At 35.3% G+C, this 24,234-nt stretch overlaps 1 protein-coding gene across 4 annotated transcripts in view; it reads left to right on the plus strand.

Moving 5' to 3' along the window:
- Positions 1–24,234, plus strand: part of LOC138700016 (aminopeptidase N-like) — a 69,611-nt gene that overhangs the window by 21,862 nt on the left and 23,515 nt on the right. For all 4 annotated transcript variants that reach the window (XM_069826301.1, XM_069826297.1, XM_069826298.1 and 1 more), the window contains exons 5-11: positions 851–1,029; positions 6,771–6,906; positions 9,808–9,991; positions 11,768–11,924; positions 13,723–13,988; positions 18,570–18,765; positions 21,374–21,467. In XM_069826301.1, the coding sequence (XP_069682402.1) occupies positions 851–1,029; positions 6,771–6,906; positions 9,808–9,991; positions 11,768–11,924; positions 13,723–13,988; positions 18,570–18,765; positions 21,374–21,467 (1,212 nt within the window). The remainder of the gene's footprint in view (positions 1–850; positions 1,030–6,770; positions 6,907–9,807; positions 9,992–11,767; positions 11,925–13,722; positions 13,989–18,569; positions 18,766–21,373; positions 21,468–24,234) is intronic.

The following is a 24,234-nucleotide window of genomic DNA, read 5'->3' on the forward strand; positions in this document are numbered from 1 at the left end:
TTATAAAAGCTATGATGCCTATCTTATACAATCCGCCACTGAGCAATGTTTACCTTCCTGTCTGTTCGTATGAGATCAAAAAATTACTGTCTCAGCCGGGGAAGATGGATCGAGGAGTTAAGGGTTGGTCGATTGAGGTATTAGTGCCCAGGCATGGTTTAAAGAAAACAGAAAAGTAGTATATGCACTCGTATTGTCTGTCACAGGAATATGATTACCAAACGTCCGTATTTTGAAGGTCTATTCTGCCGTCCGTATTTCTTTTTGAACATTTGTTAAATATCCGTATTTTTATGAAAAAGTCAATAATATTACATTTCAAAACAAAATTCTGAACTGGGAATAAAACTTCAGTTTTTAGTTCATATATTTTATTCAGAGAATGAACTCGCTTCAATGGTATAATAGGGCTCAAAATATTAGCGTCACTAGTCAATATTCTCTTTGGAATACAAGCCACAAATAAATCGTGGCCATGCTTTGTTCATGAAATCGGTCGATCGTCGTGCATAAACAGTAGATGTTCCGCGTCACCATCAGTAACACGAGGTTGAGTTCAGTTTTTTTTCTTTCCCCACCTGAAAATCAGCATCAGTAAAATTGTAAACCTGGGAAATTATTCTTCCGAGTATAGTAAAGGTCATTGTTTCAGTGTCGGAAAATATATGGTGAGTGAAGTAGTATTTAAAAAAATAAAACCATTAAAAACAATTTAACATTTTATAAATGAATCACAGCTCTTAGGCCCAACAATATCATAGCAAATTGAATTTTGAGTGATTAACTCTATTAACATTTTTTTTAAGGTTAGAGCCACCATTTTAAGGGTTAACTTCTTTGCTCTCTTCAGAGAAGGCATGCCGAATTGGGAGTGGGATCGCTTCGCGCAGTCGGAGATCATGTCCACGTACTTGGTGGCATTCATGGTGTCTGACTTTAAGTACAGGATATCAGAACCCATTCCAGGAACTAACGTCACGTTCCGCATCTGGGCGCGTCCCGACGCCTTGCAACAGACGGAATTCGCAGGTAAGTGTGACCATGCCTCTCCTAACACTTAACACATTTTCTCATCTGTGTCTTGTTTCTTTCGTCCGTCCCTTTCTGAGAGATTATTCGCTTGTATCAATATTCCATTTCTCTTATATACTGAACCAAAGGATACTGAGATCTCTTCTTTGTTATAAATATGTTGATGTTGTTTTCTAATGCCAGGCGTTTGACAAAGTCATTTGACCTCTTGCACTCCAATATAATTTGCATTACCTATAGCACAATTAACGTTTCTTTCAACTTCTGACAGTTCGCTAGTGTCGTGAGTTACGGGTTGTTGTCATGGCAACCAAAGTTAACCTTGGAAGTAGCCAATCACCATCTGACGCCCCCTGCTTTCTTCGCCCTAGCTTATGGCAATGCTGCCACATTATAGAACATATCGCTGACTGATTGACCGGCTCATAGTAGTAGCATGAAGTTGACAACGTTGCCATGACAGCAGACTCGTAAGTCACGCGGCCAGCGTGCTGTCAGAAGTCGATAATTTTATGTTTTATTTAACGACGCTCGCAACTGTAGAGGTTATATCAGCGTCGCCGGATGTGCCGGAATTTTTTCCCGCAGGAGTTCTTTGACATGCCAGTAAATCTACTGACATGAGCCTGTCGCATTTAAGCACACTTAAATGCCATCGACCTGTCCCGGGATCGAACCCGCAACCTTGGGCATAGAAGATCAGCGCTATACCAACTCGCCAACCAGGTCGACTCAGAAGTCGAAAGAAACGTTAATTCTACTATAAAAATGTATAAGAAAATTGTGTTGGTGTAGCTACATTCAAGGGATGCCCGAAGAAAGATTAAAACACAAATATGATAGGGATAGCACAAGAAAAAACAAGAAGAGGATATCAGAAAAAAGAAGCTGGCAAAATGGGATAAATGAAGCAATGAATGTGAAACAAAATATGAAGATTGGCAGGATCGAGAAAAATGTTGTTTGGCAAACAAAGACGATAGTCGTAACTCGAATATATCTATTATTATATAAAAGACAAATCTCAATTGGACGTAGTTGTGCAAATTGGATGCAGCCCACACATAGTAGGAACTTAGAATTTTAAGTTCAAAGTTTTACTTTTGTTTCAAAATTAATTTAACAAAATTTTGAAGCATATTTTCTGTGGGTATACCTACATAAGGAGACTGTTTTGTGTAATGAATAATGATCCTTCTCTAGCTTCCTGGTAACATTATCCCTTGGTTTCCTTTTGCATAACTGCATTCAATTTTGGATTGGTGGTAAAAATACGTCAAGGACACGGTATCACGTGAGTCCAAGAGTCAACTAAACCACATGATTAGAATTTTTCAAGATGGCGAGTAGTTACATGTGTTGTGAGAAGTTTATGATTAAGTACAACGAAGCAGCCACAGAGAAATGCATTACTCCATGGGGAGAGAGGACCGGTGCTTTGGTGATGACAGCATTCAAAGTGATCAACATTCTGAAACTTATCGTTTTCAAGATCTGAAAATGAATCATACTGATTTGGTTGAACTTTATTAAATATAGATGTGTCTAATAATACGAGTTGTAATGTTAATTTTTGTTGATATGTACTCAATTCAGTTTTTTATTTTGGAGACTTGGTTAAAATTTTTGTTCTTACTTTTGTAATTTTAATGCTTTGGTATTGTCAAATATTTCTTTTCTATACATAAGAAGAAATTCAAATATGAATTATGTAATAACACAGAATTAATTATAACTGTCCTTTATGACAAATTAAATTGATACAAACATTGTAAGTAGAAGTAACAGAGGTAAGAGGGTTGTTTATACCCAAGAGACGTAAATGTATCCTTCCTATTAAAAAGACTACAGTTTCCAATAATTCCAGCAGAGTTTTTACAAGAAACATAGTTTAAAATCAAGTATTTTCTGCTTTAGATGAATGAAATATTGTTCCCATATTTTTATCAAGAATTTGTTGGTTTCTTTATAGTCAATTAAATATGTTCTAGATTTACGAGGGCTATTCATAAAGTATTAATTGTCCATTTTATTGCAACAAAAATGACAATGTTGTTACATGATTTGTTTACAACAGTTTAAAACTACAAACTTTGATTTAGTTTTCTACATAGCTTCCAGCTAAATAGGCACACTTATAATAGCGTTTAAGGAGATTTTAAAAACTGCAGTCATATATGTCTCCCGCCTGTGACTGAAGACAACCCACGACGCTGGACTACAACTCTTCATCATCATCATCATCATCATCATCATCATCATCATCATCATCATCAAAGGGCTGCAATGCAAACCATTTTTTCGAATATATGAAAAGATGGCAATTACTATGCGCCAAATCAGGGCTGTAGGGAGGATGATCGAACACTTTACAGTTGAAACTTTGCAGTTCGGGCACAGTACGGTGCGCAGTATACGAGCAGGCGTTGTGCAAGAAAACCACCTCAGAGTGTAACATAATGGATTTCAGCCGCTTTACAGTTTTCTCCACAAAAAAATCGTGTCACCGAGCGTATCTCATAGTTGGCGAGATTCTCAATTGGAGCATACATTTTGAACACGCGTAGCACTGCGAGTAACAGCCGCTTATCATCCCTGTATCACTGCTCGAAGCGAACTGAATTATGCAACATTCACTACAAAGACGGGGTCGCTATGCGGATTACTGCGCGATCTATGTGAAAACGGGAGTCACTTTATGAATAGCCGTCGTATATCCGAGATTCCGTCGATACTTAATGGGCTACTTACTACTCGTAGTAGACCTACTGTATATTTATAAAAAAAAAAGAATAAAAGATTATTTTTTCGAAGATGGGTAACCTAATTGATATACTCTCTACCAAACTTTCTGGCGCCACCTTGGTTTAGTGGTTAGCTTACTTGATTATGAACAGATCCCGTGTTCGATTCCAAGATATACCCAATAAATGTTTCAATTGTGTAAGTGTCTCAAACGTGATCCACCCAATCTTGTGATTGAAAAAATTTGGGACCCACGATATGTGACGAACATAGGTTAAGAAAATCCTATTAACACCTACGGAGACTCATAACCAGGGAACGGATTTATATGGACTAAAAATATATGAAATATGTAAATATATATGTAGTTATTTTTACCAAAATATGGAATTAAATATGGATTTTTACCAAAATATGGAATTAAATATGGACTTAAAATTATAAAAAAATGACTATGTACGTTAAATATTGGTACATTTTAATCAAACTAAACAAAAAATATAATGGACGTACCTTATCTTCCAATGTAGTTTCAACAAAACACAATTTTTATTGTCTGTTACCATAACAATAGGTTACAAACATTTCTTTCAAGTGCTGAAAAGTGAATCTTCTTCTATTGTCTCTGAGGATAGATTTATACTGACTAAAAGAGCGTTCGACGTCACAAGAAGTAACTGGTACATAATTCAATTTCACAATGTCTGCTGGGGATAAGTCCAAGTTAATCTTCACTGTTGATTCACCACTCATCACAGCAACAACCTTTTGTAGTTCTTCATATCCAGGGTTTTTTGAAAGTACAGTGTCCACCTTAGCTCTTACTGCATCTGCAACTTTACCTCTACCACGATTCAGTTGTTCCACAGTACTATTTATAATTTCAAAACTTTCAGATAGTGAAAGGTGCCTATTTTGGAGACTTTTGAGCGTTTTTATGATGCATGAAAATGTATGCTGAATGTGAGCTAAGTCATTCTTCACACTTATGTCACAGGTAACTGTTTTCGCAGTATCAATTGAGACTGCATCTTCAGAGTCCAATGCAAGGAGAACATTGTTAATAGAGTCTATATGTTCGGCATAATATTCAACTGCTTCTAGCCATGTACCCCATCTAGTTAAAATTGGCTTTGGTGGCAATGGAATTTCAGGGTACATTTCTTTCAACACGTTAACTCTACTGGGAGCTTTGAGAAATACTTTTTTCACTGATGAAATCAACAAATCTACTTTAGGGAAATTGTCTCTGACCACTTCTGCCACACGATGAAATGCATGCGCCACACAAGTAAAATGAGTCAATTTAGGATATACAACAGATAATGCTTGTCCAGCTTTGACCATATAAGGGGCAGCATCGCTAATAAAGAATAACACATTATCGTACATAATACCCTTTGGCCACAGGATACCCATAGCTTCGTTGAACAGTTTAACTATAGTTTTGTTATTGCACTTTTCTAGAACATCACAATGTAAAAGAATTCGTTCAGAATATTGTTCACTTAACAAACCGATAACTACATTACCAACAAGTCTACCTTCTTTGTCGGGAGTCTCATCAATGGAAACCCAAATTGAACTATCTTTAATTTCATCTCTTATCTTCTGTATTGTCTCATCGTAGATGGATGGAGCATACGTCTTCCTAAGTGTTGACTCATCCGGGATTGTATGTTGAGTATATTTTTCAAGGAATTCCCTGAAGACCTTATTCTTTAGTTTGTAGAGAGGAATATCAGCAGAGATGAGAGAACGGCACAGGTCGATGTTAAACTCAGATCTTACATTCGATGTTGTTGGTTGTGTTAAAAACAATTGTCTCTGCTTGGAATTTAGTTGTTTGTTGGCCTGATGTTTACTAGTTGTAATGTGTTGTTGCACCAGGAACTTTTGTGTAGATGATACTGCACACTGACACATATTACAAAATAATATTTTATTGTCAGTTGATAAACCATCTTCTTTAAATTCTGAAATGTAACTTGTTAGTTTTGATTTTAAATTGACTGAATGACGTACTTTTGGCATATTTACCGTCTTTATAGTATGATTTACAAAACTGAACCTATGTGTACTCTGACTGGCATTTAACTGTTGAGCTGCACAACTGAAGTCTGTTAAAAATTTTAAATTAAATTAATACAGTTTTGTAACTTACTTTCCCATTGTTGATAGGACTGCTAATTTTCAAATAACTCTGATGTTAAAGGGATTACTGAACATGTGTTTAAATCTCTATTGTTGAAATGTATTTTTAAAAGTTAATGGAATTTTGTTTTGTTTTATTGTTAAACCTAATATAATATGGACTGTTTTATATGAAATATGGAAAATATATGGAAATTAACGAAAATATGTACTAAACTCTAAAATATGGAAAAATATGGAAAATAAAAGTAGGATTTTTCAACCCTACACATTGTGAAACATAAAGATAATGCAAAATATAAATTATATTAGCTTTATAAGTAAATATGTATTTACATATAAATCCTTTCCCTGCTCATAACGTTAACCTTACAGCGTCTCTATCCCAAATGATAATTATATTGTTGACTACTAGACGGCAGGTGCTCGGCTCGGCTTTGTGACTGTAAAACCATTAATTTATTTTCTTATGGTTTGAGATCAGATTTATTTTTAGATTCTATCTGGTTTTCACTTTCGGAAAAAATGACTTACGGGTCACAAATACAACAGTAACCTACAAGAGACTTCGTATGTGTATCCGTGATTTTATACTGAAATATTTAGGATTTTACATTTGTATAACAAAAATGATCGCTTTACTCAGTTAAGAAATTCTGCAGAAATAATGAAATAGACAGGACATACAGCAGCATCCAGAGAAAGTCTGTCTGTAATTATATCAAGACAGGTGTTCTTGAGAACTCCGGTTATCCCTGCAATTATGCAACTTTTTCTTCGTAATTGATTATAATGTCTACCAACTTCATAGCATCTATAACTTTTTCTTGGCATTGCAGGTCAAGTAGGACCACAAGTCTTGCACTTTTACGAGCAATTCTTCGATGTGAAGTATCCGCTACCCAAACAAGACATGGTGGCCATTCCCGACTTCAGCTCGGGGGCCATGGAAAACTGGGGACTAATCACTTACAGGTAGGATGGGTGTCATTTCAAAGAAATTAATTTCGAAGAGCTTCAAAATATTAATTCCCATGTCCATTTTAGCTTAAATGTTCTTTTTTGCATTATATGAGACCTTAATTACGTGCAATACTTATTACTCTCTATTTTTTTTAATTAGTTCGGTATATGATACGGATACTCATAAAATGTTAAGAAGTTAAATGCCATGTTTATTATAAGTCAAACCTTTGTCGAGATATAAAATGGAATAGAAGAGAATATAGAATAGAAAATATAATATAGAATGTAGGATAGAAAATAGAATACAGAATAGAATATAGAGAATATAGTACTCGTACAGGATAGAATATAGAGAATATAATACTCGTATAGTATAGAATATGGAGAATATAATACAAGATAGAATAGATAATATAATGCAAGATAGAACAGGGAATATAATACAGGATAGAACAGAGAATATAATACAGGATAGAAAAAGAGAATATAATACAGGACAAAAAAGAGAATATAATACAGGATAGAAAAAGAGAATATAATACAGAATAGAACAGGGAATATAATACAGGACAAAACAGAGAATATAATACAGGATAAAACAGGGAATATAATACAGGACAAAACAGAGAAAATAATACAGGATAGAAAAAGAGAATATAATACAGGATAGAACAGGGAATATAATACAGGACAAAACAGAGATTATAATACAGGATAGAAAAAGAGAATATAATACAGAATAAAACAGGGAATATAATACAGGACAAAACCGAGAATATAATACAGAATAGAACAGGGAATATAATACAGGATAGAACAGAGAATATAATATAGGATAGAACAGGGAATATAATAAGGACAAAACAGAGAATATAATACAGGATAGAAAAAGAGAATATAATACAGAATAGAACAGGGAATATAATACAGGATAGAAAAAGAGAATATAATACAGAATAGAACAGGTAATATAATACAGGATAGAACAGAGAATATAATATAGGATAGAACAGGGAATATAATACAGGATAGAACAGGGAATATAATACAGAATAGAACATGGAATATAATACAGGATAGAACAGAGAATATAATATAGGATAGAACAGGGAATATAATACAGGACAAAACAGAGAATATAATACAGGATAGAAAAAGAGAATATAATACAGATTAGAACAGGGAATATAATACAGGATAGAAAAAGAGAATATAATACAGAATAGAACAGGTAATATAATATAGGATAGAACAGAGAATATAATATAGGATAGAACAGGGAATATAATACAGGATGAACAGGGAATATAATACAGAATAGAACAGGGAATATAATACAGGATAGAACAGAGAATATAATACAGGATAGAACAGAGAATATAATACAGGATAGAACAGGGAATATAAACAGATAATATAATACAGGATAGAAAAAGAGAATATAATACAGAATAGAACAGGGAATATAATACAGGACAAAACAGAGAATATAATACAGGATAAAGCAGGGAATATAATACAGAACAAAACAGAGAATATAATACAGGATAGAAAAAGAGAATATAATACAGGATAGAACAGGGAATATAATACAGGACAAAACAGAGAATATAATACAGGATAGAAAAAGAGAATATAATACAGGATAGAACAGGGAATATAATACAGGACAAAACAGAGAATATAATACAGGATAGAAAAAGAGAATATAATACAGAATAGAACAGGGAATATAATACAGGATAGAACAGAAAATATAATATAGGATAGAACAGGGAATATAATACAGGATAGAACAGAGAATAATACAGAATAGAATATAGTACTCGTACAGGATAGAACATAGAGAATACACGTATTGGATAGAATATAGAGAATATAAAACTCGTACAGGACAGAATATGAAGAATATAATAAAGATAGAATAGAGAATATAATACAGGATAGAACAGAGAATATAATACAGGATAAAAATAGAATATAGAATAGAATAGAGGTACGTATAACTGAGGTGGATTAGGCAAGTCATGGACACTTTATCCTCTAAAGATTTATTGTATTTAATATCAAGAAGAGGAGGTCAATTAAGCAGCTCAGAAACATTTCACAAGCTGACTCACTATCATTTTCTGGGGCTTAAAAGGTAATTTAAGTGCGTGTATTTGTACGTAATATTAAACAGTCTGCACCTTCCGAGGTTCCTTGTCTCACGGTAAGGACAGACCAAAGTTTTTCTGTGATATTAAGCGCCTTAGAAGGATGTTCAGACATGCTTTACCTTCACACTTTCTTCATCCCGCAGTACAATAAATGCTTCTAGTCTATGAAGAATATTTTCTCTGCCAAATGGTTGGCTCTCATTGTACACTATAACCTTATCACAAAGTATTCAGTACAATGTCATCTCATTTCATTTGAATTATCAACAAGATGTCTACTTTCGATAACTGTGAAGTATCCAATGTTTGGAACCACTTATTGTTTCCATCGTCAGGGACATATCTTCTTCTCTAGGCGAAATTTGCACAATTGAGGGGTTTGAGGGAAAAGCCAGGCAGCTCCATTTTTTTATATATTTATGCACAGAGGAAGAAAAAAATACACTCTCTCGTGTGGTCCAAGAATCAGGTACTTCCAAGAATTACATTGACAGTTATAATGCATTTTGGACCTGTCTCTTTCTGTACATGCTTGTTGCTTGGCGGAAAGTTTTTCTTCATTATCTCGGAAAGTACTGAATTAGAACTGCCTGGTTTTTCCCCCAAACTCCTCAATTCTGAATGGCACGTACCTATTGAGTACTGTAATACGTTGGATAGACTACTTTGCATTTCAGCACAAATAAGACGCCCAAAAACTATATCAAAACGCAGTTATGCCAACCTAACTAAAATATGTTCATATTCCCAGAGAAACAGCTCTGCTATATGCACCCAACGTGACGTCGGACGCCAGCAAGCAGTCCATCGCCACCGTGATCTCCCACGAATTGGCTCACCAGTGGTTCGGAAACTTGGTAACCATGAAATGGTGGACAGATCTTTGGCTCAACGAGGGATTCGCAACTTACGTTTCAGCCCTAGGTGTTAACAAGGTACTTTGCTATGCAAATGATACCGACACACTAGCTATTTACATTGAAGCCCAGATGATCGATGTTTATTGATATTGAGATTTTCATAAAATTTCTACGAGGACAATAAAAGCATATAAAATTAAACAATTGTATGAAGTGCTATGACTAAGATATTCCTGCGCGGCCTCTTAAGCAGATTTAGCATGCAATGATCCTGAACAAAATTCTGCACCAGTGAGCAGACCTTGCACCTCGCAGCTATAGAAACCACTCACTATCTCTCGTGTATTTCGGATTTGTGCGAAGCGGGCCTCGCACCTCGCATGCGTCGGTTCAGAAAAACCAAGGCTTTACGAAGTGGTATTGCTCAAGGAAATTTTTTGGCGTATTTTTCTACAAATGTATAAAAATGACGGTTTTTACTTTTTGAAATAAAATATTAATTAATCAAATTATGTTACACAAGCCTTTGTAAAACAGCGACCAAATAGCAACAACTAAATTTAAGAGGAAGAAGGTCTGTTTGGAGTTATCTTTAGAAATACTTCTCCATTTTTACTGTGTGTTTCAATATTTCACTGTTTCTGCTTTTTTATCTGCTCTGATACCGGTATCAGAATGGTGTGACTGTTATTTACCTCAATCGAACTGAAGTATTCACTACAAACTCGACTATTAGCAAATTAACCTCCAAAGACTTAGGAAATCTTTCTTTCAGAATAGTTACTACCTTATTCCCAGACATGAAATCCTGAATAAATTGTATGAGGATTCGTTTATCAAGTAATAACGCAATTAATTTTGTTACAGAGGTCGACAGCTTCAATCAGGCTAAAGGCTGGTTCACAATAAACCGGGTTCGGAAACGACTATGAGAACGAGAACGGTAATAATGTTAAAATAAATATATTTAAATGTGAGCATTCACAATAGTTAAATGTGAATGCTCACACTTGAATACATTTATTTTAACAATATTTCCGTTCTCGTTCTCCTTGTCGTTTCCGTTTCCGGTTTATTGTGAACCAGCCTTAAGAATCGGTTAGCGTTAACTTAAACGAACACTACTTGATTACGAAGATACACTCATACTTCACTATAATAAACTGTGTATTAACCTTTCAGCGTACTGTCGCGTTATATTCTGCCACTAGCGTCCTGCATTGTAGGTCCAAATTTGTCGAAGTTCTATATTCGCCTATGTTCGCAGAAGGAGGCCTGTCATGTTTGTTTCACCTTGTTATTAAAGTATTCGCTGTTCTCCACTCCCACCTCTACATGTTTTAACCGCTTAAGAATTTTAGCACAGATCTTGGGATGAATCTTTCATGTGATATAAGGCGAAATTTATAATATGTCTCTCTCTATCCATCTCTCTATATATCTCCATATCTATATATACCTCTACCTACCTACCTCTCTAGGCTATATCTCTATCTCTCTATCTATCTCTATATCTCTCTCTATATCTATCTGTATCTATATCTATATCTATCTACCTACCTATCTCTCTATCTCTATCCACCTCTTTATCTCTCATGTTCGAACATTGCAGGACACTACTATACACAGCTAATCTGTTTCCAGTGGGTTGGTGACCAAACGCTGGACTCTACTGATCACATATGCTACACTGCTACACAAAATATTCCAAGCTTATTAAGCTTATGTAGTTTTGAAATGAAGCTATATAAAAACTAAAACGTTTTTTTTAAGGGCACTGTATGAGCGAAAATGCATTTAAAAATACAGTTGCATAGGAACATCGAAGTGAGTATAATGTTCTCTCTTCAGGTTCATCCAGAATGGAACTCGCTAGACGCAGAACACGTCGAGTCAGTGTTGACTGTGTTTACATTCGACGCCCTTCAGTCATCGCATCCTGTTTCTATCACCATCGAAAATCCCAACCACATAGGACAGATTTTCGACTCGATCTCCTACAAAAAGGGTGAGCTCACATAAACAGTGTGTATGAATCCTGTCTTCTACTTCATATTGTAGAGGTAGGGGCTAATTTGTTCGTGCCAATTGAAGGGCTCCCTACAAAAAAGGGTGGCTCCACTTTTTGGTGAAATTAATGTTTTGCTTGTTTCATACGTTAAAAAATATGCCCGATCTTTTAGTGCAAGAAAGGTGTAACTTTTCCTTCTGCAAGGGAATTTTACAATGTTATATTTGTTTGGATCAGATTTCTGCACTTTAAAGGACAAAACTAAAATTCTTTCTATCATTTATTATCATAATACACTGTTCTCTTAAAGTGACCGAGCATATTGGGGATTCAATCAATGGCTTTTCCAAAACACGGTATGAAATATTTCATATAAAACAAATTTTACCTCGAAAAAAAAATAGAAAAAACGAACAAAATTATATTAAACTTTTTTGTTTGAAATATCTCAAAGAATAACTTTCTGGAAGTAGTGACATTACTATATGTGTGTATACTGTATACTATATATATGCTGTCTTGTGTTGTAGTTTATAATATTGACACAGTGATTATGTGTTCAGTGCAAAAATGGCTAATTATATCAAATTGTATTGAAAAAAGGGATAGCCCCATTTTGTTCTCTCCATACAGCTCTCGGATGGCAGGTGCAATAATTGTTGTCTGAAGCATCTCGAGATATATAGCACCTGTAACAGTGCCTTGAATAAAGAACGGCCCAATCAAACCCGGAGGCCAAACCACACCACCATTAAGTCCCGGTAAATTGACAGCTTTGTCCTGATGGGTATGCGGATTTTCGGGAGTCCAGTACACACAATTGTGGCGGTTTACAGTACCATTCAGTTTGAATTGTGTCTCGTCATACCAGACAATGTTCCCTGTAAACTCCGCAGGTTTTCAAACCACTCACAGTATACTCAATTCGTCGATCAGGATCGTCCTCATTCATTGCATGTAGCAGTCTTCGAATGTACACCTTCCACTTTGCAGTCTTCAAAATTCGCTGTATAGTACTTGATCGACAGACTCCGGTTTCACGTGCATACTATTTCACAGACTTCTGTGGTGAACGTATAAATTATTACTGCTGCGAAGGTAACTGCAGTTGTTCCTGTTACAGGTCGCCCGGAACGTCCTTTGTGCACATCTTTAACGGTACCACTGGCTCCGAATTTGTGCCGAATAAGCGAAATTGTTAGACGTGTCGGCAGTATTGTTTGGAACTCGTTCCGCCATTGTCGCCGTACCTCGTTAATGTTTTCTAACTTAAAATACTACTTCAAAATCGCCTTCCGTTGTTCGAACAACAACCTTGCATCCGACATTTTGTTTTCACACTACACTGCGCGCTCATCATGTCACTGTCAACTAACAACATTAAGCTACAATTTCCCCGAAAATGAGAATTTTATCTCAATTTGTTCCAAAATTATTGATGAACAAACAGTGTATACATCTTTTTTGGGATACTCTGTAAACAATGCTTCAAAATTAATTTTCCACATAAGTCGCATATTTCAATAATTTGATGTTACATCTTTTTTTCCGGACAGGTCTTCAATTTCATGATAATTCTAGCAAGATGCACAGAATGAATGCCATTCACTTTATTAATTAATTAATTTATTTATTTATTTACTTATTTATTTATTTATTTATTTATTTATTTATTTATTTATTTATTTATTTATTTATTTATTTATTTATTTATTCATTTATTCATTTATTCATTCATTCATTCATTCATTTATTTATTTATTTATTTATTTATTTATTTATTTATTTACTACAGGCAGTTATCTACTGCGGATGATGAGCCTCTTCCTTGGCCAAGAAGTGTTCCGGATGGGAGTAAGCAACTATCTCAAAGCTCATCGCTTCTCTAACGCAGAGCAAGATGATCTATGGCAGAGCCTCACAGAAGAGGCTCATAGAGTAGGAGTGCTTCCCAGGGATATGAATGTGAAGATGATAATGGACACCTGGACGCTGCAGACAGGATACCCCGTCATCACAGTTACTAGGGATTACGAAGAGGGCACCGCCATAATCAACCAAGTCAGTATGAAACACCTTGCTTCAAACTTTTATGCCGACTCGAATTATACCAAAAAGAGAAACGAATTTATTATTTTCGTTCATTGCTGAACATGCAGAAATCTATAATTTGTTGCAATTTGTAATACCTTGAAATGAATTTAGATGTTACTATTCTCAACTCACCTCTTGAGCTCTGCGAATCGAGGTGCAGAGCGTGGCAGGTAAGTAGACCTTTACAGCGTATGAATGGCGTTAAAGTATACATCGAGTCTAGAAATGTCGTATATTTCTTCAAAATTTTGGTAAATAATATTTCTACCTCCTCTGGAAGCTCATTTATTCTAGTTTCCAAAAATACGAGTACCTATATAACTTGTACCAATTATCTCAATAATTTCACAATTATTTGGGCATTTATAATATAAGCGCACTATACTTTCTATACCTTACGTCATCTTCAGTGTCTGTTTTCTTCTATTTCACATTTTATGACATTAATTATCCTTCCTACGGACAAAAGTAGACTTCCAATTTTGCAAAATACTTCATTGAGGTACCAAATTAAAGTTTAAACATGTGGCTATGTTGTAAACTAAAATTATTATTTTCAATCGATTATAATTATCTTATTCCATATATATATATATATATATATATATATATATATATATATATATATATATATATATAATTGAATCGCACTTTTTAGAAAGGAACTAAGTAAAAATGTTCTATTTTTTAGCAGAGCAAAAGAACTTACTTTCATGAATAAATACCAGTGTGCCAGTGCCGTAATATAAACATCAACTCGATGTTAAAGATACAGTGAAAGATTTGTTTAAGTTCTTTTCTTTGTTTATCTTTGCGTCTTGGAAGTATTAATCATTTCATCAGAAGAAATAAAAATGACAAATTTTGACTTAGTTCCTTTCTAAAAAGTGCGATTCAATTATTATATATATATATATATATATATATATATATATATATATATATATATATATAGTGCTTAACATAACGTGGCATATCTTTTGAATGGTTCAAGATAAATAATTTTAGTTTATAACATTCACCATATGTAGGGGATAATTTGGCGAAAAAAGTTTTACCCTAGACCAATTTCTAATGAAGTTAGGTCAGTCCAAAATTGTATTGATTTAAAAAAAATTCTTTGGGCCCCAAATTTGATTTTCAAGTTTCAATTAATTAATTGCTTAGATTACTCCAACGAATCATGTCAGCAAAGTTTGAAACATGTGGATTTTTATCCTAAGAGTCGATGTATACCTTAGTGAATATGTAACTTTACCAAAGAACAATGAGTGTATCATAAGTTAAGTTCAAACAAAGCGCCATGTGTGTACAGTTCTAAATACAGTATATAATACTCAACCCATTCACCTCAGTGCACACAAAAAAGTAATTATTATTAGGCCTACTATATTATTATTACCATTACCATTATTAATATTATATTATTATTGTCATTATATTTTTATTACTGCAGCAATAACATTTCTCAAACTTATCTTTTAGATGAAATACTCTATATTATTACGAGATGATTTTAATATATCATAATTACTAGGTATAATATAATGGTGAAGATAAAATTATGCTAGGACGGAGACTACGTGTGGACGATTGAAGACAAGATGACGATGTAGGAGATGGAGATGAAGAGGAGAGACATGGAAAAGAAGAAGAAAACGACGAGCTGGAGATGCTGAAGACGGAGATACAGAAAGCATATAATTATGAGACTGATGTAGAAGTCAGACACGAGATGTATGAGACGGAGATGAGACAGGGATGAAAATACGCGATAAAACATCATGATAATGATGATGATGATTATGATTATGATGATGACAAAATCATAATTATGATATTCGAAATGCTCCCATTTGCAAGTCGAGAATATGGCACCGCAAGGTTTGAAAAAAGTGGATCTGTTAAGATTTGTATTTTAGTAGGTTATTTTATGACGCTTTATCAACATCTTAGGTTATTTAGCGTCTGAATGAGATGAAGGTGATAATGCCGGTGATATGAGTCCCAGGTTCAACACCGAAAGTTACCCAGCATTTGCTCATGTTGGGTTGAGGGAAAACTCCGGAAAAAACCTCAACCAGGTAACTTGCCCCGACCGGGAAAGGAAACCCGGGCCGCCTGATTTCGCGGCCAGGTGTGGATATCTGTTAAGAGGTCATAAGCCTGTTTTGAAAACCGAAGCTGCTGACAGCAATTCAAAAGAAAAGTCTAGAAGACTGTTCGCCGAGATAGCTATCCCATACACAATTTGTCAACGTTACCGCATGCAAAGTGTTCAGGCATTACGCAATGTGATCTTCAGAAAAGGACCTCATTATTTGTTTTTGATACTATAGCTCCAATAGGAAGCTAGATGGTACATCACCTCATTGAGTAAAAGAAGTTCGTGAATAATATTCGACATCAACTGGTGAGACAGTGGTGGTCAATTATCGCGTCCAAATTCTCCAGAACTGATATTCAACAAAGTAGGCCTAATAGGCCTAATTGATTGGGTGCCATGGCATAATGGAGTGATAGACAATGAGAGAGCAGATACCCTTGCAAGGAAAGGATCTGCAGAAACATTTACTGGACCTGAACCAGTACTTGGTATTTGTATCTCCACAATTCAAATCCATTGATGAATGTAATTAATATTAGAGGAGAAAAATTCGCTCCGGCGCCGGGAATGGAACCCGGGTCCTTGGTTCTACGTACCAAGCGCTATAACCATTGAGCTACGCCGAAGTTCAATCCACAGCATCGAATCGAATCCTCCTACTCCAGTGTTTTTCCCTTTGTGGCCTGACTAAGTTCGACATGTATGTTGACATTTTTATATTAAGTCAATTGTCATTATACAAGGAGCGCACTCAGTTGAATGACTTGGTGGCCGGGATTCCACAGTAATATGCACTGTTACTCGAAGAACCTACGTAAAGATTTTTTTTGTCCTACAGAATAAGTCTGTTACGGTAACAAGTAATATTAGCGAATTTTTCTCCTCTAATATTAATTGTTACCGTAACAGACGTAGTCTGTAGGACCAAAAAAAGAATTAATCTTTACGTAGATTGATGAATGGATTAAAAATAATTACCATTAGCACTGGATACATGAAAAAGGAAATCGCCACAGTAAAACAATGATGAAGAAATTCACTTTACTACTTACTGTGGAGCTCTAATAAGAATAAGTAGACCCCAACTGAGAACTGCAGACTGAATTCTCACGGGTCATTGTGGTCTAAGGAAACATCTATACTCGATGGGAATCCTCAAGGAAAACTCACTCTGGCAATTAACACCAAATACTATCTCTAAAAAAATCTAATTTAATCTCTCCAGACCTGATACAATGTGATTTCTTTCTTTGAGATTTCGTAAAGAATGATTTCTATGCACAGCAGTCCTAGTATATTGATCTTAAAACAATGATTATCTTATCTTTTGAAGAAGAAAAAATAAAAAGAACTACCTCTGAGATAGGTACTGTATCACATGGGAGAAATAAGCCTCACGATATAAACTGTGTTGTGTACACAATGGTGACACGTTGAGGTCTAATGTGGACGAAACTTTCATCCTGCTAAAAAAATATTTACACATTTTTGTACCAATAGGCCTACATTTATCATTAATGCAGTACAGAGTTGTCAATACTAATTACTCATGAATAAATAGCAAGAGTTCTCATTAGAGATGAACAACGAGCGAGAATGCAAGACTAACAGCGTCCGCAAAGCTGAAAACCGCACGACAGTATTGCCTGTCGTGACTTCGGGAGTGATCAACTCTCGAACGTCAAGCAGCCTTGAATCGTCACAGTTGTTTATACCAGACTGAACTTTTATCTGTTTTGTCAACTGTTATATATGTATAAACAATCAAGTAGCCTATTTGAAACATCATTTCTACCTTTCAATGTAGTAATCCGTTCCCCAATCTTTATTTAATTACTAGGCCCTTATTAAAAGACTACGAAATTCTTTTTCATATGTTTGAGATCAAGTATATAATCTCAAGTAAAACAAAACGTTTTATTTAACGCTATGTTTTACGTTTCTTAGAAATTCAAATTTATTTTAGATTTTCTTTTTATTCATATAATGATATAACCATAGGTAATATCTGATAGTAGAACCAGAACATTTTGATAACTGTGATACCGTTTTATTTAGTCTTTTTGTATCAATTAAACATCTCTAATGTTAATTATTTCAATTATGTATGTTATTCAAAGTTACGAAATCTTTCCACGTTGACCAAATGCTATTTCGAGAACGATGAGCGAGACTCGAAGCACAAGAGTTACGAGAAGAGACTCGAAAGACAAGTGTAACGAACACAGCGTTGATATTTTATGTCTTCTGAAACACATCATCCTGTATACTTGGGAACTGCCATCGTAATTATAAACAATATTATATACATTTGATAAATTATAGGGTCAGTCTATCATAATAAAAATACAATACTTCCGTATAAAAAAATGTTAATCTAAATTTTCTCGCGGACGCCCTGACTGTTTAAGTTTAGAGTGTTGTGAAATTCTGCGTTACAGAGACGATTCCTCTCACACACGGATGCAGAGGAGAAACAAAAGTCGTGCTGGATCGCGCCACTCAGTTACACCTCGCAGAGTGAGGCCGACTTCAACACTACGGTCCCCAAGGCTTGGACATCCTGCGACCACGACACCAAGATCACAGACATGCCGGGCAAGGATCAGTGGCTCATTCTGAACATTAAAATTACAGGTACGTGCTAGAAAGTCTCAAACGCCAGATTATAAACAAAATAGAATATTAAGTCGTGTTAGCTCTGTTAGCTGAGCGGTGACTTACGACAACTGCGGACCCGAGTTCAAAACTCGGTGTTGGCGTAGTTGTAATTTTATCGTAGTGGGCAAAGCCAAAGCTCAAGGGCCGTATTCATAGGCATTCTTAGCGCGGGCTTCCGGTGGATGATCAGCGAACTAACGTTTTTCGTATTCATAAACCATCGTTAGCGATATATGATATGATATGATATGATATGATATGATATATGATATGATATGATATGATATGATATGATATGATATGATATGATATGATATGATATGAATCCTGTACAAGTAATCAGTCGATAGCCGGGGTTAGTTTAGCACGCTCGTAGCGCAGGCTAGCGAAATGTCTACGTATAGCACCTTAAGGGTTTTTCCTACGGTTGAACCTATTTTTCCTCGTTATTTCATGAGCATCCTTCAGAATTACCCTTTCATTAACATCTGTCTCGAAAAATAGGACACCACTTATGATTGCGTGACATCGAATGCATTGTGCTCAATGGCGAATGTTCCTCGTGCCATCTCCAAATGGAAGTTATGGTCGACTTCAGAAGACTCATAGATCTGGACAAGAGATACCGGAGCCTTTTAATGAGGACAAGACGAGTCATGTAGACCTACAGTGAGTCCTAGTCAATGTTCCCGGTGTTTGTCGCCAATCAGCGGCAGGTCCTCTCCTCTACTGCCTTTGCTTCAACCGCAAACTCACTGCGCTTCTCCGTATTAAAACTTACGTACTATATTACCCATATATTAATATTATCCGTATATTTGGCCGTATGATTATTAGCAGGAGCTTATGGCTTGCTTGTTCCCCAGATCTAACATCATGTGACTTATTTATGGCGAACAATGAAAAATAATTTAGTCCTCATACGCTGGAGGAACAAAGAAAACATTTGAACAGAAATTCGTTTTATTAGTGCAGATAAATTGACGTGTGTGAATGATAATTTCTTAAGACGATGTAAATTATGTATCACTAAAGATTAGCAACACTTCCAGCAGCTACTGTGAGGAGAGTGATTACCGAATGTCATATTAATAACATAGTAGGCCTACGTAAGTTTTAATCCGACGAATCGCTGAGAGTTCGCAATGCAAGCAGCGGCAGTAGCAGGGGGACTTGCAGCTGGTCGGCCGACAGAAACAACGGGAACGTTCTCTGAGACTCACTGTAGATCTGTGATGTATAGCAGACGACCACTACAGATATGGTATACTGATTTGATAGCTGCAGAAGATATATTATAAGATATACTTATTTTGTGTGTAATCGAGAAACGAAAGTTCATCTTATTTTGCAGTATAGTAAATAATTTTATTAGTATAGCATGTATGAGGAAGTATTGTATGTTTCATCTTCGTGGCAATGACTTTCTATTTTATACTTCTGATGAAAAAACAAGAGTTATTTTACCTGACACTAAAAGGATACATACGAGGTAACACCGTATCCCCAAATAAGGAATCACAAAACATCTCACTGGCAAACACCCATTTCTTGACAGATTTGAACTGTAAACTATGGCTTTCACGCATCACTGAAGCTGCTCCTTCGCTGTTGTGTACACCACAGTTGGCATTTCAAAAATTATTGTATTGTATTGTATTTATTAACATTCCATGGTATTCATACATTGCTTCACAGCTAGAATATCGAACAAGTCAAAAAACTTAATACTATTATAAAGTCTTAATTTATAGTCACAATCTAGATGAAATATATACAGACGAGGTTTACAATATAGTCTACTAGTGCAACACAAAGTTTTAGTATCAATTTCATGAAGCGTTATTGAATGTCGTGAATTCACCTACAGAATACAAGGCGTGAGAAATTAGGTACTTCTTTAATTTGGCTCTAAATAATCTTATGTTTTGAGTTTCATTTTTTTATATCGATAGGGAGGCTATTAAAAATGTTTACTGCCATATATAACGCACTCCTTTTTGATAGCACGATAGACTTGCCGATGGAGTATGAAAGTCATTTTTGACGTGTATTTATGCTATGAACTGTTGAATTAATTACAAAATTTTCACGATTACATACGAGGAAGTTTATTAATGAAAAAATATGCTGACAAGCCATGGGCATTATTTGTAGTTTTTTTTTAAATAGTCCTACACGATTCCTTAGATTTGGCACCTACTATTATTCTAATTACTCTTTTTTGTAATAGGAATATACTATCTGTGGAATTTCCCCAGAATATTATTCCAAAACTCATTATCAAGTGGAAGTATTCAAAGTATATTGTTTTTAAGGTATTGGTATTTACTATCTTTTGCATAGATTAATAGCAAAACATGCTGAATTTAGTTTGGGGGTAATTTCTTTAATATGATTTTTCCAATTTAACACATTATCGATTTTTAAGCCAAGAAATTCATTTAAATTAAGGAACATCCACACAATTTAAATAGAGAGAATTTCTACTACTGCACTACAACTACAAAAATTAAAGACTAAACTCACTTAACTTGACAGTTGTTTGAAATTGCTTCAAATTTACATAAATGTTTATGCGCAGGTCTGTATCGAGTCCACTATGACGACCAGAACTGGGCCCTAATCAGTGACGCGCTTAACAGCGATCAGTTCTCCAGCATTGGTCTGCTTAACAGGTGAAGAAACCTCAGCATTGAACTCATTACTTTGTACATTAATTTGCTACACGTAACAAACGTTGTGAACACGTAACAGTCAAGATCTTGTTTTTAAAAACCAAAATCTGATCCATTACAATTTCTCAATCTACGCCTATTACAGATGTGAAATTGTAGCGCACACAATATCTTCATACACAAGGACACTTAATTGTAACTTACTGTGACTTTGTTACATATTCTGGATGCGTGAATGCATTGGGGTAAGTGGGTAAAGGTGTAGATGAGTGGATGAACAGTTGGGTGGAATAGTAACTGGGCATTGGGGTAGGGCCTATAAGAGACAGTGGGCTAGGCGACGGAAGAGTGAGTTGGCAGGGGATGGAAGAAATAATGGACAGGAGAGTGGAAGAGTGGGTGGGCATGTGAGTAAAAGTGTGGCTATGCAGGGGAGCGAAAGAGTGGATGAAAAGGCATTAATAACTAGAGTCCTGTGTTTGGTTATTTAAAGCTTCGAGCAACCCGCAATAGTGTAGGTATGTACGGAGTATAGCTTTGCGTACACACTTTGGTCTGTTGTTCAGCGAACATGCCAAAACAAAACAAAGCTAGACGTTGGAAATGAGTGCTCAAATAGAAGAATTTGGTAGCGAACACTTCATTAGTAAAGAAGAAAATGTATTTTATTAGAAAGAAAGAGAAATTTTTCAACACATAAATGTTTACAGTCGCTCGTTGTAATGTGTAGAAATTCGCAAAGCAAGTAGTCAGTGTAAATAATTTTGTTTTACTGTGATTTATTGCATTATTTCAATTTTTACCATATTATATGTAATTGTCCCGCGCCGTGGCGTCGTGGTCTAAGGCATCCTGCCTAGGACTCGCGTTACGGAATGCGCGCTGGTTCGAATCCTCATGGGGGAAAAAATTTTCTCATGAAATTTCGGCCAGTGTATGGGATCGGTGTCCACCCAGCATCGTGATGCACTTGGGGAACTACGATAGATAGCGAAATCCGGTTGCGAAAGCCAGCTAAAACGGCTGGGGGGAATCATCGTGCTAACCACACGATACCTCATTCTGGTTGGATAATCGTCTACCTCTGCTTCAGCATGTGGCCGTGAGGCCAGCAGCCGGCTGGTCGGTCTGGGCCTTTACGGGCTGTAGCGCCACGGATTATTATTATTATTATTACTATTATTATTATTATTATTATTATTATTAATTATATATTTACTTATTTATAGGCTGTGTCCAGCTAAAACGTTCACGTGTAAAACAAGTAGGCCTATTCATAATATTTCTGTAATCTGGCATTACAGACAGTAATACTGTACGTGGAGACAAAAACAACTTATAAAACTTCTAAATGAACAAAAGTTGAAACATCAGGGTCGAAATATATGTTATACATTTCAATATTAACTCATTTTAATTGTAAATATTCAAATTTCGATCCTTTCAATAAATTATTATATTACTTCTGAACTCATTTTCACATTGATAAAATATACCTATTTATTTTAAAAAGTACAATTTAAATATTCAAACATGGCAAGAATTTAATTTGTTTTCATGTTGTCACATGTACCTACATAATTACTGTATAATAATTTTAATTATATTTTTTGAGCAACTTCTGCTTTTCATGCAGTTTCTTATCTCAAAATTTCCTACTTTATGTTTTGTGATATGTTAAAATATTCGAGGTTTCAACGAAAAACATATATTTAACATCAACCATATTTAGAAGGGAACATTCTCTACCTATGAACTGAGACTTCAATAAAAATTCTCACAATTGCTAAGTTTGAGTCAATAAATAATCTGGTAATAGTCACCCACCTAGCTTTTCCCTCATTAAAGAAATATAACGTGTTTAATTACACGTCTTATACGTCGCTCTTACACGCAACTAACACTGCTACTGTGCTGACTGCTCACCTGCCTAGCAACACAGCGCCACTCGAAAATCTATTACTCGCTACAAACAGTATCGAAATAATCACTACGATTTTAAGAAACGTTGTTTGTTATATACACACACATATCAAGCCCGTATAAAATAGCATAATTTTATTATCTACTCATACCTGAATCATTATCCTCTGTGATACTGTGGCTCTGTTATGAAATGGTTAGGGGAGAGGGTTCTTTCGCAGTACAAACATGTCACAACAGCTGGTTTCTCACATTCAGGTGTTTCACAAATACTATTTCCAGTACGCAGAATTGTTTTGAGAACATTGCTGAAATCATTTATGTCCTTTTCTGCCACATATCCACATTTCTGCCAAGCATATACCAGCATGTCTCGGAGTTCGGGCGAGCAGAACTGATGATACAGAATAGAATGCATTTTTAAAATAAAGATTCTATCACAGTCTACTATATACAGTCACGAAGCTTGAGTTTTGAGGGTGCTAGAAACAATAGACTGTGCCGGTACTATTTTGCATTGCCTGTAATGAGGCGATATTAGCGATCCTAGTGGTGACCAACTAGCTAATGTTTGCATATTTACTACGTATTGAGCTTCGCGACTGTATATACTAGACTGTGATTCTATCATGTAAATTTCTTGCCGATTCCTGAGCAGTTTGGACCTGAAATAATATTTTACTCTACGAATCACAAGCTTATTCTGTCTAAAAAATATATACATCTCATGGCTGTATAAACCGCGTTGTTTTGGGTGAGATAATTTCCATTTTTATAGTTTGTCCATGCAGTAAAGCGAATTATTTCTTCATTTGTAAATATATCTGTTTGTCCACTTTAGGAA

Source organism: Periplaneta americana, chromosome 5 (assembly GCF_040183065.1).
Source record: "Periplaneta americana isolate PAMFEO1 chromosome 5, P.americana_PAMFEO1_priV1, whole genome shotgun sequence".
NCBI classification, from domain to species: Eukaryota; Metazoa; Arthropoda; class Insecta; order Blattodea; family Blattidae; genus Periplaneta; species Periplaneta americana.